The following is a 16,958-nucleotide window of genomic DNA, read 5'->3' as shown; positions in this document are numbered from 1 at the left end:
TATATATATATATATATATATATATATATATATATATATATATGTATATATATATATATATATATATATATATATGTATATATATATATATATATATATATATACATATGTATATATATATATATGGGGTGAAAAGTTAATAATATGTGGGTACACGTATATACACATACATATATATACATATACATATATATATATATATATATATATATATATATATATATATATATATATATATATATATATATATATATATATATATATATACAGTCATGGTCAAAAGTTTACATACACTTGTAAAGAACATAATGTCATCATACAACTCTTCCTTTTTTGTGATAGAGTGAAGTATACATACAGCAATGTTAATATTTGGTTACATGTCCCTTGGCAAGTTTCACTGCAATAAGGCGCTTTTGGTAGGCATCCACAAGCTTCTGCTTCAATTTTTGACCACTCCTCTTGACAAAATTGATGCAGTTCAGCTAAATTTGTGTGTTTTCTGACATGGATTTGTTTCTTCAGCATTGTCCACACGTTTAAGTCAAGACTTTGGGAAGGCCATTCTAAAACCTTAATTCTAGGCTGATTTAGCCATTCCTTTACCACTTTTGACGTGTTTGGGGTCATTGTCCTGTTGGAACACCCAACTGCGCCTCACCTTTTCTCCTCCAAACATATTGCTGGGTATTATGGCCAAACAGCTCAATTTTTGTTTCATCTGGCTACAGAACTTTCCTCCAGAAGGTCTTATCTTTGTCCATGTGATGTCAGATGAAATAAATATTGATCTGTTTGGCCACAATACCCAGCAATATGTTTGGAGGAGAAAAGGAGAGGTCTTTAATCCCAGGAACACCAATTCCTACCATCAAGCATGATGGTGGTAGTATTATGCTCTGGGCCTGTTTTGCTGCCAATGGAACTGGTGCTTTACAGAGAGCAAATGGGACAATGAAAAAGGAGGATTACCTCCAATTTCTTCAGGACAACCTTGCCAGAAGCTTGTGGATGGCTACCAAAAGCGCCTTATTGCAGTGAAACTTGCCAAGGGACATGTAACAAAATATTAACATTGCTGTGTGTATACTTTTGACCCAGCAGATTTGCTCACATTTTCAGTAGACCCATAATAAATTCATAAAAGAACCAAACTTCATGAATGTTTTTTGTGACAAACAAGTATGTGCTCCAATCACTCTATCACAAAAAATTAAGAGTTGTAGAAATTATTGGAAACTCAAGACAGTCATGACATTATGTTCTTTACAAGTGTATGTAAACTTTTGACCACGACTGTATAAATATATATATATATATATATGTCTTAATAAGGTTATCCAAAAAATAGTGCTCGATACCGTAGTAGAGCGCAATATATGTATGTGTGGGGAAAAAAATCACAAGACTACTTCATCTCTACAGGCCTGTTTCATGAGGGGTTCTCTCAATCATCAGGAGATTTTCTCCTGATGATCAGGAGATTTCTCCTGATGATTGAGGGAACCCCTCATGAAACAGGGCCTGTAGAGATGAAGTAGTCTTGTGATTTTTTTTCCCACACATACATATATATATATATATATACACATATATATATAATGGATGCATAATTAATAATTAATATAATTGGACATTAAAAGTATAGTAGTTTGACTCCGTGACAACCTCCTTAAAGTTTTGTTATCAATCAGAAATAATAAACAGCTAAAATGGATAAGTGTGGAAATAGTGTTTTCATATTTCCCATCATGCTCCATCATTTCTACTACAACATCTTGTATTTGACATTAATATACTATAATTAGTATTACCTTGTTGTCACCTTTTTCATATTGTCCTCATCCGTTAGTTTTGTGTACTTTTATTGTCTCACTTTGCACATTCTTAAAAATGACTGATTGATTCAACTGTCATATTTATGTAACTTTATTGTGAAAGTTTACTCTACCTCACAGTATGCATCCCAGTCTTGTGTCAGAGGTGACAAAATGTATTCTTTTGAATATAAGTAGTATGGAGATTCATTTGTGTCTTTATTATGAAAACTTTTTTTGACACTGAATTTATCTAACCGATTTTTTTACATCAAATTATGCTGACGATTTCAGTGAAAAAAAATGTGTCAGCAAAATACGTATTTTAAAATTATGTGTTTAAAAATTCAGTGTAAAAAAATCTGTATTTAAAATGATGTGTATAAAAAAATGTGCTGAAAAAGTAATGGTAAAAAAAAATCACCGTTTAAAAGTTCAGTTTAAAAAAATTCACTGTAAAAAACATTTGTGTTTAAAAATTCAGTGTTTAAAAATTCAGTGTTAAAAAATTCAGTGTTAAAAAATTCAGTGCTGAAAACTATAGAAATGATTGGTTAGAATCTGCACTTGTGAGTGACACAACATTTTTAAACACACTTCGTTTTCAATGAAATTGTCAGCATAATTTAATGTAAAAAAATTCTGAGTTTAAACATTTTGTGTAAAAAAAAATCTGTGTTTAAAAGTTCAGTGTATAAAACAACTGTACTGAAAAATTCAGTGTAAAAAAATTCAGTGCTGAAAAATCTGTGTATAAAAATTCAGTCTATAAAAAATTAGTGTGGAAAAATTCAGGGTAAAAAAATTCACTGTAAAATAATTTTGTGTGGAGAAATTCTGTATTAAAAAATGGGTGTTTAAAAATTCAGTGTTTAAAACCATAGAAATTATTGGTTAGAATCTGCACTTTGGAGTGACACTGAACTTTTAAACACGTTTTTTTTTCCAATGAATTTGTCAGCATAATTTAAGGTAAAAAAAATATAGTTGACAATATTCAAACGCAAAAAAATTTGTTACATGAATTCAGTGTCAAAAAAACCTTTTGTAATAAAGACACAAATTAACCTCCACAAAGTGTCATCAGTATTTCAACTTTTCTTTGCTTTTCTCCCCATTTTTGCTCCTGTGTTAAATTTTTTTTGTTTTCTTGTTACATTGTATTTTTAGAACATGCTGACAGGCATCAACATTTCATTGAGCATACACAATTTAAAAAAGGGCATACTGCTAATTGCTTACTCAAAAATGCTTACTTTCTGTTCCGCAGTGGAGCGTTGGCTTCTGGAAAAAGTTGTTTCTTTGGCCTCCTTGGTCCTCTGGTTGCAGTCAAGCTGAATGTGTCTTTCACACTCCAGATGGCAGGTGTAGGTGCAGTCTGATGCATGCACAAACACACCACAAACATAATTTAGAGTGTTATGAAGTGGTACTGGAAGTATAAGTACTTTTTATTTATATCACCAAGCGCTTCACATGTTTAAAATACAAATAGTAAGATCAAAACAAGCTTAAAGCATGATGCAACAACAGAAACATTGCACAATAAAGTAATAGATGTGAAAATAGAAATAATATATAATAATAATAATAATAATAATAATAAAGTGCTCCTCTTGCAGTGGTTGTCAAAAAGGGAGGCACACCACCACTAGGGGGTGCCAGAGGACTTTGGACAAGGTGCCACAGCTCAAGAAAAACAAAGCAATATACCAATTTTAAGATATCTTTAGCTATGTTAAAGGGTGAATGAATCATTCAGGGTGGAGAAAATCCAGATAAATAAAAGGAATTATTTATAAAAATTACTATTGTTAGCGTCAGATAAGTTCAAAAATAATATGCCTTACATTTTCACAAAGACTTGTACTGTTAAATTATTTGTCAAAAGGGCTATTTTAAAATATACCTGTACATGTTAAATAACATTAAAAAAAATCCCACTATTTAAGTTAATATAATACATTTAATTCATTTTAATTTAATTTAAAAATATACTTGCACATGTTAAATAATATTCCAAATAGCCCAGTGTGAATGTTGTCTGTCTATCTGTGTTGGCCTTGTGATGAGGTGGTGACTTGTCCAGGGTGTACTCCGCCTTCCGCCCAAATGCCGCTGAAATAGGCTCCAGCACCCCACACGACCCCAAAAGGGACAAGCGGTAGAAAATGGATGGATGGATGGATGGATGGATAATTAATTTCAATTCAATTGACTTTCAAAATATACTTGTACATGTTCAATATTATATAAATAGCCCACGATTGAATTTAATTCAATTTAATTTCAAAATATACTTGTACATGTTAAATAATGTTCAAAAAAGTCCACACTTTAATTTAATTCAATGTAATTTAATTTAATTCAATGTAATTTAATTTAATTCAATGTAATTTAATTTAATTCAATTTAATTTAATTTCAAAATGTAATTTTACGTGTTGAATAGTATTTAAAAAAAAAGCCCACAATTTAATTTAATTTAATGTCATTTAATTTAATTTAATTTAATTTAATTTCATAATATACTTGCACATGCTATCTGAGTTGGCCCTGCGATGAGGTGGCGACTTGTCCAGGGTGTACCCCGCCTTCCGCCCGATTGTAGCTGAGATAGGCTCCAGCGCCCCCCGCGACCCCGAAGGGAATAAGCGGTAGAAAATGGATGGATGGATGGATGTTAAATAATATTCCAAATAGCCCACAATTTAATTTAACATAATTAATTTAATTCAATTGACTTTCAAAATATACTTGTACATGTTGTTCAATACTATTTAAAATAGCCCACCATTTAATTTAATTCAATGTAATTTAATTTAATTCAATTTAATTTCAAAATATACTTGTACATGTTAAATAATATTCAAAAAAGTCCACAATTTAATTTAATTCAATGTAATTTAATTTAATTCAATGTAATTTAATTTAATTCAATGTAATTTAATTTAATTCAATTTAATTTAATTTCAAAATTTACTTTTACATGTTGAATAGTATTCAAAAAAGCCCACAATTGAATTTAATTCAATGTAATTTAATTTAATTCAATTCAATTTCATTTCAAAATATACTAGTACATGTTAAATAATATTTAAAAAAAAAACACAATTTAATTTAATTAAATACAATAAAATGTAATTCAATTGTATTTAATTTAAAAATATAATTGTACATGTTCAATACTATTTAAAATTGCCCACAATTTAATTTAATTCAATGTAATTTAATTTAATTCAATTTAGTTTTAAAATATACTTGTACATGTTAAGTAATATTTAAAAAAAGCCCACAATTTAATTTAATTTAATACAATTTAATTTATTTCAAAATATACTTGTACATGGTAAATACCATTCAAAAAAGCCCACAATATCATTTAATTCATTGTAATTTAATTTAATTCAATTTAATTTAATTTCAAAATATACTTGTACATGTTAAATATTTTTTTTAAAAACACTATTTAAGTCGATATAATTAATTTAATTATTTTTTATTTAATTTCAAAATATACTTGCACATGTTAAATACTATTCCAAATAGCCCACAAGTTAATATAATATAATTAATTTAATTCAATTTACTTTCAAAACATACTTGTATATGTTCAATACTATTTAAAATAGCCTACAATTTAATTTAATTCAATGTATTTTAATTTAATTAATTCTATTTTATTTCTAAATATACCTGTGCATGTTCAATAATATTACAAATGGCCTACAATTTAATTTAATTTAATCCAATTTAATCTAATTTAAAAATATACTCGTGCATGTTAAATAATATTTCTTTTTTTTCATTTTTTTTTCATTTATTTATTTATTTCAGGCAATGACATAAAAAATAATAATAACAAAAAAGTACAAAGTTGACAACACATAATAATATAAATTAATATAGTGCAAAAGGTAATGTATAGTATGTAATGCATGATTGTCCAGTTTTGCCTGAAAAGGAGTGGGAAGAAGATAACTTATTTAATCCCACCCCCCTATTCCAAATAGTTCACAATTTAAGTGATTATAATGACATTATTTATGGTCTGCCACAGGTACAGCTAGCTTTTCTAAACATTCTTTGCAGGGTTCATTGACACGATTTGACAACCTCCCCTTTAATTAGGAAAATAGCCCCATCTAGTGGAGGATGTCACACTTACACCCAAAGTACAGTCGATGAAATTGCACAAAGAAAAATGTGTAAGAAGCTGTTATATACAGTATATATTAGTGACATAAACTATATTGCCAAAAGTATTTGGCCACCTGCCTTGACTCACATATGAACATGAAGTGCCATCCCATTCCTAACTCATAGGGTTTAATATGATGTCGGTCCACCTTTTGCAGCTATTACAGCTTCAACTCTTCTGGGAAGGCTGTCCACAAGGTTGCAGAGTGTGTTTATAGGAATTTTCCACCATTCTTCCAAAAGCGCATTGGTGAGGTCACACACTGATGTTGGTGGAGAAGGCCTGGCTCTGAGTCTCCGTTCTAATTCATCCCAAAGGTGTTCTATCGGGTTCAGGTCAGGACTCTGTGCAGGCCAGTCAAGTTCATCCACACCAGACTCTGTCATCCATGTCTCTATGGACCTTGTTTTGTGCACTGGTGCACAGTCATGTTGGAAGAGGAAGGGGCCCGCTCCAAACTGTTCCCACAAGGTTGGGAGCATGGAATTGTCCAAAATGTTTTGGTATCCTGGAGCATTCAAAGTTCCTTTCACTGGAACTAAGGGACCAAGCCCAACTCCTGAAAAACAACCCCACACCATAACTCCCCCATTCACCAAATTTCACACTCGGCACAATGCAGTCCGAAATGTAGCGTTCTCCTGGCAACTTTCAAACCCAGACTCATCCATCAGATTGCCAGATAGAAAAGCGTGATTCATCACTGCTCTAGAGTCCAGTGGGGACGTGCTTTACACCACCGCACCCAACGCTTTGCATTGGACTTGGTGATGTATGGCTTAGATGCAGCAGCTCGGCCATGGAAACCCATTGCATGAAGCTCTCTGTGTACTGTACGTGGGCTAATTGGAAGGTCACATGAAGTTTGGAGCTTTGTAGCAACTGACTGTGCAGAAAGTCTTTGCACTATGCTGACCCCTATGTCAGTTTACGTGGCCTACCACTTGGAGGCTAAGTTGCTGTTGTTCCCAAACTCTTCACTTTTCTTATAATAAAGCTGACAGTTGACTTTGGAATATTTAGGAGCGAGGAAATTTTACAACTGGTTTTGTTGCACAGGTGGCATCCTATGACAGTTCCACGCTGGGAATCACTGAGAGCGGCCCATTCTTTCACAAATGTTTGTAGAAACAGTCTCCATGCCTAAGTGCGTGATTTTATACACCTGTGTCTGGTGTTTAGGACACCCGAATCTGATCATTTGGATGGGTGGCCAAATACTTTTGGCAATATAGTGTACATAATGTACAACTGCACTCAAATTACTTCAAACCACATTTTAAATTGTACTCATCTGTAAAGAAGAGGGGTGTCCCGATACAATATTGGTATCGGATTGACACAAGCAAGAACAGATGACATTGGCTTGTGTCTAAAATCTCCGATACAAGCGGTCCTACTTGTGCAAAGCTGGACATGCAGTTAATTTTAAATGTCCTCCAAAAAGCAGACAAAGTTGGTATTTTCTTGCATTTTTGTCCAGTCATTTAAAAAAGGTACTAAGCGCTAGCAGCTACACAACAGCTAAGCATACATCAGCACAAAAGCTTGACATACATAATAGGTGCCCTTTGACAATATTGCAGCCTGAAACATTTGTCACAATAAACAAGTATTAAATAGTTATAATTGTATATTACTTACACAAACAAAGTCTCGAAGGCAGAATTGGATTAGACAGTATCCAGTAACAAACGTGTCCGCATTATTCAATCAATCAATCAATCAATGTTTATTTATATAGCCCTAAATCACAAGTGTCTCAAAGGGCTGCACAAGCCACCACGACATCCTCGGTTTAGAGCCCACAAAAGGGCAAGGAAAAACTCACAACTCAGTGGGATGTCAATGCGAATGACTATGAGAAACCTTGGAGAGGACCACAGATGTTGACTGGGAAACTTGCTAATCCAAGTATGGTGACATTCTTACCCTATTTTGTGAACAGTACGGACTTAGAGGGACATCTGAGGAATGTCTTTATCGGAAAGACGACATCACAAAAACAACTATCGGCACGAAACTGAAAGTGATTTGTGGAAAGTACAGACAAGCAGTCGACGCAGGTGGAAGAAGTGGTTATGGTAGAGTTGTTTTGCTGTACTTCCAACAATACCAGCAGATCGAGGGCGGTTCTCCATCAACTACATCCATTCAATTTGGAATAGAAACATCAGATATTGACACAAGCTCTCACATGAGTTGGGATTCTCCATTCACCCTTGACAGCCTGGTCACAGACAAAGATATGCCCAATGATGTACAAGAGCAGCAAGATTCCAATGGGAGCAATCCACAATCTTCTGTGGTGAAAGAGAGAAGAGCTCTACTTCAGGTATGTGGGCGCTAGAGATGCGCGGATAGGCAATTATTTCATCCGCAACCGCGTCAGAAAGTCGTCAACCATCCGCCATCCACCCGATGTAACGTTTGATCAGAACTGCACCCGCCCGCCATCCGCCCGTTGTTATATATCTAATATTAATTTAAAAAAAAAAAAAGGGTGAAAACTACGCGAATTGCACCTTGTGCAGACAAGATTTTTCGATCGGACACGGAGGAATTAGCGATGTAAAAGACCACGTTGGGACAAAAAAACACAAGTCTAATGCCGTTGCTAGCGATACAAGTGGAAAACTTTCAACGTTTTTCGTCGCCCAAACAGATTCTTTGGATGTGATAAATGCCGAAGTTTTATTTACGGAGGCAATAATTGAGCATGGACTTCCAATCGCACTGGCTGATCACATGGGACAGTTAATAATGTAATGCAACCTTTAAAAATCATTACGCGGTGATCGTGATCCCAAAAATAAACTTTTCTTGCATGATAATGTCCAGAAAAATTCGCTTTATATTACTATAGAGTCCTTTTAACGAATGAGTTTGATGGTTTATCACAAACCTTAAATGAAAGAAGTCCTTTGTTCTCCTGCACCATGCATGGGCAATCCTGTCGGCTGTATTTCACAGCACGACATACTGTTAAAAGTGTTTATACTATTTATACTTTCAATTAACAAATTGAAGTCTTGTGAAAGGTTGACAGGATAACTGGCATTAACTGTCAAAATAATTTCAAACTATTGAAGTTAGCTTACAGAATAAACATGTCAATCAACCCATATGATTTTTGCTGTAATATTTTTGTTTTGAAAAGTCACTGTGACTGATAGAAAAGTGATGGTTTTAGCAACATTTTAACCTGTCTGAATGCTAATAATCATTTTGCGTCGGGGGGCGAAGCCCTGAACCCTCCACCAGGACTTTGTCCTGGACCTACCGGGGCCTGCGGCCCTTGGACCCTGGCTACTAGGTTTTTCTGATTTAAAAGTTGGCAGGTATGGTGAGGTTATAAAGCTTTTGCCTGTTAAAGAAAGGAGACTGATCCAATGCACAGACATTCGCGTGCCACGCTGTCACGACCCAGACGCACACCAGTGGGCAATCATATGGGAGCCGCGCTGAGCGCACCTCCAAGCGCGTCTCGCTGCCGGCGACGGCCGGGTATGGGCCCACGCTCCAGCGCCATCCATTTTCAGGGCTAGTTGATTCGGCAGGTGGGTTGTTACACACTCCTTAGCGGGTTCCGACTTCCATGGCCACCGTCCTGCTCTCTATATCAACCAGGGTGAGCCCCACCCCTTTCGTGAGCGCACTGCGCGCGGAGTGACCCCTGTTACGCGCCCCCGGCAACATGGGTGGCAAGCAGGTAAGCTGCGCGGGCGGAGCGCGCGGGGTGACCCATGTTACGAGCCCCCGGCCACGGGGGTGGCGGGCAGGTAAGCTGCTTACCTGCTGCGCGTGACGCCGGCCGCGGCGAAAGCGGACGAGGCGGGGTGTCGGTGCGGTGGGCGCGGTAGTGACCCTGGACGTGCGTCGGGCCCTTCTCGCGGATCGCCTCAGCTACGGCTCCCGGTGGGGCCCTCTCGGGGGAAGGGGCCTCGGTCCCGGACCCCGGCGAGGCGTCCCTTCTCCGCTCCGTAAAAGTGTCCATCTCTTTTCTTTTTTTTTCTTCTGTTGTGGCATATGCAGCAGGTGCCTGCTCGTTTTTCGTATGTGGGTAACAACATTTAACTATGTATATATATTTCCGAATTGGTTTAACTGCCACCCGCAAAAAAAAAAATAATAAATAAATAAATAAAATATATCTAATTAATCCGCCCGACCCGACCCGCGAGCGGATAAAATCTTTTTTTTTTTAATTTCATCCGCCTGATCCGCGGATAATCCGCGGACTCCGCGGTTGTGTCCGCAAACCGCGCATCTCTAGTGGGCGCTAACTTCATTGCTAGGAAGTAATATTGTTAAAAGGCAGATATATTTTGTATACCTGCCTTTTAGCTTTGGAATCAGAGGTCAAGATGGCAAGCATATATTAAAGTACAGCTGTTTTAGATGTATTTAAATAGAGTTGTATTAAAAATGTTTTGAGTAGTTTCTTGTAATAAATAATATTGAGTTAACTAAAACTGCAGTTGCATTAAAGGGGAACATTATCACCAGACCTATGTAAGCGTCAATATATACCTTGATGTTGCAGAAAAAGACCAAATATTTTTTTAACCGATTTCCGAACTCTAAATGGGTGAATTTTGGCGAAATAAACGCCTTTCTATTATTCGCTCTTGGAGCGATGACGTCACGTTGTGACGTCACATCGGGAAGCAATCCGCCATTTTCTCACTTTCGTCGGTGTGTTGTCGGAGGGTGTAACAACACGAACAGGGACGGATTCAAGTTGTACCAGTGGCCCAAAGATGCGAAAGTGGCAAGAAATTGGACGAAATTTGTTCAAAATACGAGGCTGTGGGGAAAGCCGACGAAATGGTCAGTCGTTTGTTCCGCACACTTTACCGACGAAAGCTATGCTACGACAGAGATGGCAAGAATGTGTGGATATCCTGCGACACTCAAAGCAGATGCTGACATCAACTCCAAAACTGGAAAGATCAGCTTTCAGGAAAAGAGAGCGGATGAGGGTATGTCTACACAATATATTAATTGATGAAAACTTTATTCATTACTCGCGGTTTTACGTAAATTATTATACATAAACTGTGTTTACCAATAATTTAGCTTAAAAACATTTATTTTGTTCAATCATTCGAGTACATTCGGGTAGTCTTGTGTAATGCAGTATTTTGTGTCTATTTAGGTATGGTAAACCTGAGTGCTGAAATCGTGGAAAAATATATGTTCTTAGCGCGCCTGAAATGAGCTGTCTGCACTCTCAAAGTGCATGTTGTTGCCAAATGTATTTCATATGCTGTAAACCTAGTTCATAGTTGTTAGTTTCCTTTAATGCCAAACAAACACATACCAATCGTTGGTTAGAAGGCGATCGCCGAATTCGTCCTCGCTTTCTCCCGTGTCGCTGGCTGTCGTGTCGTTTTCATCGGTTTCGCTTGCATACGGTTCAAACCGATATGGCTCAATAGCTTCAGTTTCTTCTTCAATTTCGTTTTCGCTACCTGCCTCCACACTACAACCATCCGTTTCAATACATGCGTAATCTGTTGAATCGCTTAAGCCGCTGAAATCCGAGTCTGAATCCGAGCTAATGTCGCTATATCTTGCTGTTCTAACCGCCATGTTTGTTTGTGTTGGCATCACTATGTGACGTCACAGGAAAATGGACGGGTGTATATAACAATGGTTAAAATCAGGCACTTTGAAGCTTTTTTTAGGGATATTGCGTGATGGGTAAAACTTTGAAAAAAACTTCGAAAAATAAAATAAGCCACTGGGAACTAATTTTTAATGGTTTTAACCCTTCTGAAATTGTGATAATGTTCCCCTTTAAATGTTTTTTTTTTCTGTCAAAATTAAAATACCTCGAAGTGCTTTATTGACACTCATTGTTTCCCGACAATGTTGAGGGCAACTTGATATGTTGTAAATAACATGTCACTATCTTACACCTGTGCTAAAGTGGGTTTATCCCAAATAATGTATTCATGATTATTAAATATAATTTTGTAAGAATCCTTATAAAAATGTTTTTTTTTTTCACTAGGCAAAACTCAACAGCCACAAGCACGACAGACCAAAACGAAAACTTCCAATGGAGACAAAGTTGCTGAATGCAGTAGAAGATGTCCAGATAAAGAAGAGACTTCTGAACATGATGGAGACATCAGAGAAGTGATCGTCTGACAATTTAGACAAACTAACATCAAGACCAACTAACATCAAGCGATGAGGTGGAGACGTGATGGTGACATGCCGAGTTACACTGTTCCCCCTTCCCCGTCCTGCGACGCCTCCTCCCCCTGGAGAGACACCACCTTAACTAACACATTTTCTGGGGGAAACACTGTATATACACATGTATATATACACATATACATATATACATATATATATATATATATATATATATATATATACACATATATATATATATATATATATATATATATATATATATATATATATATATATATATACACACACACACACACACACACACACACATACATACATACATATATATATACATTTATATTATGCATACATACATACATACATACATACATCTATATATATACACACAGCTATATATATATGAATGTATATATATATATTTATATATCTATATATATATATATATATATATATATATATATGTGTCTGTGTATATCTATCTATCTATCTCTCTATATATATATATATGTGTGTGTGTATATCTATCTATCATATATATATATATATATATATATATATATATATATATATATATATATATACGGTACCATACGGTACCAATTGCAGTCCTGGTATGGCCAAGTGTGGTTTAGCGCTCAGCAAGAACAGCACAGTTTTACATTCTGTGCCTGTTAGGTCCCCAAAATAAACATTGTTGTTGTGTTTGTGCCTCACAGACTTTGTTGTGTGCTGCAGGCTCTTCCAGAAACTCTCAGCTTCATATCTCACACCTCTAGTCACACAATCCATGCAAAAGGAAGAAGAAAAACATGCGAGCAAAGATAAATGTGGGGGCAACACTACAACTTACAACCGTTTATTTTTCAACTCATGAAATAAACAAAGTTTAAATGAGTCACGTGATGATTTTTGTTGTTTCTACAATGTTAGATACTCGTGTTAAACCATCCCTAAGCATCAAACCATAAGGTTTGTGTATTTTGGCGTGAGCAAGCATGCAGTTATAGATGCCTCAGTTCGCGGGGTTTTGCAGTGTGGCGATATTGTGATATCACAGCAAGGTGGATGTCCTTATTTGGACATTAGACATATGAGGAAACACAAAAAAGGTTAGGATAAGCTATTATGTTCATATATATATCATTTGCACATAACACTGACGTGTGACATGCAGTGACACAAATGCTGTGAATCCATCGGACACTGTGGAAGGTGTAAATAATGTTGTGACCGGGTGAATCTATATAACGTTTATGACGTTTATTTTCGACTGTGTCTGGGGGAAACAATAGCAGTAACAACTGCGAGATATATTTAAACTGTGTAAATTTCCAAAAGATAAATTATTACTTTTGGAGGGGGTGCAATCCGGGAACGCCTCCAGAATCAAACATCTTGCAGACAGACTCAAAAAACTGAAAAGCTGGAGAGCAACATTTTGCATTTCCAACACATCATTTCTACACCCATGTTTCTTAACCAAAGCTGGGCTGTGAGCGCCCCCGAGAGGACCGCCAAAATACATGTTTCTCAGCTGTGGTCCGTATGGGCCATAGCGGTACTTGGTTGTAATACACTTTCCACCACCTGTGGCAGTAATGGCAACATCAAACATTTTACATTTTAATTTGTACTTAATCTTTATTGACATTTTAGATAAACATCTTTTCATTCATTTATTCAAATATTCATTACAAATGTGTTTTATTTATTTCAGTCCAATAGAATTGTATGTGAAAATGTTTTTGTTTGTTCAATATACAAAACCCAAAACTAGTGAAGTTGGCATGTTGTGTAAATGTTAAATAAAAACAGAATACAGTGATTTGCTAATCCTTTTCAACTTATATTCAGTTGAATAGACTGCATAGACAATATATTTAAAGTTTGACCTGAGAAACTTTGTTATTTTTTGCAAATCTTAGCTCATTTGGAATTTGCAACATGTTTCAAAAAAGCTGGCACAAATGGCAAAAAGGACTGAGAAAGTTGAGAAATGCTCATCAAACACTTATTTGGAACATCCCACAGGTGAACAGGCTAATTGGGAACAGGTGGGTGCCATTCTTGGGTATAAAAGCAGCTTCCATGAAATGCTCAGTCATTCACAAACAAGGATGGGGCAAGGGTCACCACTTTGTGAACAAATGCATGAGCAAATTGTTTAAAAACAACATTTCTCAACGAGCTATTGAAAGGAATTTAGAGATTTCACCATCTACGCTCTGTAATATCATCAAAAGGTTCAGAGAATCTGGAGAAATCACTGCACGTAAACCTGTGACTTTCAATCCCTCAGGCGGTACTGCATCAAAAATCATCAGTGTATAAAGGATATCACCATATGGGCTCAGGAACACTTTAAAAAACCAATAGTAACTACAGTTGGTCGCTACATCTGCAAGTGCAAGTTAAAACTCTACTATGTAAAGCGAAAGCCATTTATCAACGACACCCAGAAACGCCACCGGCTTCGCTGGGCCCGAGCTCATCTAAGATTGACTGATGCAAAGTGGAAAAGTGTTCTGTGGTCTATGTTCTAAGCATCAAATTCAAAATACAGCATCTGTGATGGTATGGGGGTGTATTAGTGCCCAAGGCATGGGTAACTTACACATCTGTGAAGGCACCATTAATGCTGAAAGGTACATACAGGTTTTGGAGCAACATATGTTGCCATCCAAGCAACGTTACCATGGACACCCCTGCTTATTTCAGCAGGACAATGCCAAGCCACATTCTGCACGTGTTACAACAGCGTGGCTTCATAGTAAAAGAGTGCGGGTACTAGACTGGCCTGCCTGTAATCCAGACCTGTCTCCCACTGAAAATGTGTGGCACATTATGAAGCCTAAAATACCACAACGGATACCCCGCCCGGACTGTTGAACATCAAGCAAGAATGGGAAAGAATTCCACCATAAAAGCTTCAAAAATTGGTCTCCTCAGTTCCCAAACGTTTACTGAGTAAATAAAGGAAAAGCCATGTAACACAGTGGTAAAAATGCCCCTGTGCCAACGTTTTTGCAATGTGTGTTAATGATTATTTGCAAAAAAAAACAAGTTTCTCAGTTGGAACATTAAATATCTTGTCTTTGCAGTCTATTCAATTGAATATAAGTTGAAAAGGATTTGCAAATCATTGTATTCTGTTTTTATTTACCATTTACACAACGTGCCAACTTCACTGGTTTTGGGTTTTGTATATTGAACAACCAAAAACATTTGTACATACAATTATATTGTTTTTTTTTGTTTTTGTCCTCATCAGAATAAATACACTATTTTTGTGAGTAACGCATGCTTTCATATCATTGTAAACTGTAAGTGGGTTAAATATGATTAATGAATGTGGTTAAAATCAAGAGTAAGATAACTAATTCAGAGTTAAAATTTGAGGGGGCCCCTCTGTAGTGGAAAACTTGGGCCCCGAGGTCAAAAACCGCTGATTTAGACCACAAGAAAGTGTTTTAAATGTAAATTAAAATCATCATTGGTCCCCTTTAAGATGTCTTGTCTGATGGTTACTGATGCACGTAACCATGGCAACAGCATCTTCTGTCACAAACTAGTAAGGTAAGGTTAAATGAATGCCTCCTTTAGTAGGAGGCATGAGTTGGTTGCTGAATGGTACGACCACTTTGGATGAGTGACTGCACTTCCTGTATGCACGTGACGCGAGTGGGTGTGTGACGGAGGATGCAGCAGGGGCGTGCGGAGGACGGAGGAGAGCGCAGATAAGCGGTGCTCTGCTCACCATTCAGAGGTCAGCATAAGGAAGCGAGGAACTCCTTTCCTGCCTCTGTGACTTTTTGAAAGGATCATCCAAGCAACCGGAGAGAAGATTGACATGATATACTCACTTTCCAGCAGGCGATTTTATTATTCTACAGATCACAGACATTAGTGTCTGCTGCCCCCGTTTGGAAGAGGGTAGTGCACACAAGCTGCAGTGATGATACCAAACAGAGGGGTCAGGTTGTTGTTGGCTGATTCAGCAGCAACCTTGGGAGGAGCATCATTAACGATGAGAGAAGTCAGGAAAACATTCTCCTTTTCTCGTAAACGCCCTTCAGGCAGCGTGTCACAATGTGCCACTCGTCCACAATATTCCCACACTGATGAGAAGATACAGCCGCTTTATGCTAAACAATGGATATCAGCCATTATTAATTAGCTGGATGTAATCAACATTTGCTTTAGTAGCCAAGAGAGCATTGCTGTATGATTGAATAAATAATATAGCGATTGACTGTGTAAATGTACAACTTGGAAATATATTTGAAGCGTAGACACACTTTTTCCTCAGAGAGCTATTTACAAAATGAAAATGTCCAAAATCCCTAATATTTGGGTTTATTTTCAGAGCTTATTTAAACGGAAACAAACAAGCTTGTTTTGTCAAAACGTGAACATAATTGTATATATTTTGTATTAAAACGTGAAGGGTTCAGATTAAGATGTTTTTTTTCCTACATGTAAACACTTCCTTGTGGTCTACATGACATGGAATGGTGGAGCTTTGGTCAGAATGTTGCATTGATGTCAACAAAAATCGATTTCTTAATTCATATTTATAACAATTAAAAAATATATATACTTAAAAAATATACATTTTTCTATGTGAATGTGTTTGGTGTGACATGTCAGTGTTTGAGTTTGAGTTTGAGTTTGAGTTTATTTCGAACATGCAAGTATACAACATGATACATCACAATCTCCAGTTTCTCTTTTCAACATGTTCGAAAAGGAGTAGGAAGAAGCAAA

At 36.3% G+C, this 16,958-nt stretch overlaps 1 protein-coding gene across 2 annotated transcripts in view; it reads right to left on the bottom strand.

Annotated features, from left to right (window-relative positions):
* The window catches only part of rassf5 (Ras association domain family member 5), a 101,075-nt gene that overhangs the window by 47,176 nt on the left and 36,941 nt on the right, over nt 1-16,958 (bottom strand). For both annotated transcript variants that reach the window (XM_061984842.1, XM_061984843.1), the window contains exon 2: nt 3,074-3,195. In XM_061984842.1, the coding sequence (XP_061840826.1) occupies nt 3,074-3,195 (122 nt within the window). The remainder of the gene's footprint in view (nt 1-3,073; nt 3,196-16,958) is intronic.

This window comes from Nerophis lumbriciformis, linkage group LG23 (assembly GCF_033978685.3).
Source record: "Nerophis lumbriciformis linkage group LG23, RoL_Nlum_v2.1, whole genome shotgun sequence".
Classification (NCBI taxonomy): domain Eukaryota; kingdom Metazoa; phylum Chordata; class Actinopteri; order Syngnathiformes; family Syngnathidae; genus Nerophis; species Nerophis lumbriciformis.
The sequence above is the reverse complement of the archived record's forward strand: the minus strand, read 5'-3'. Positions and strand labels throughout refer to the sequence as shown.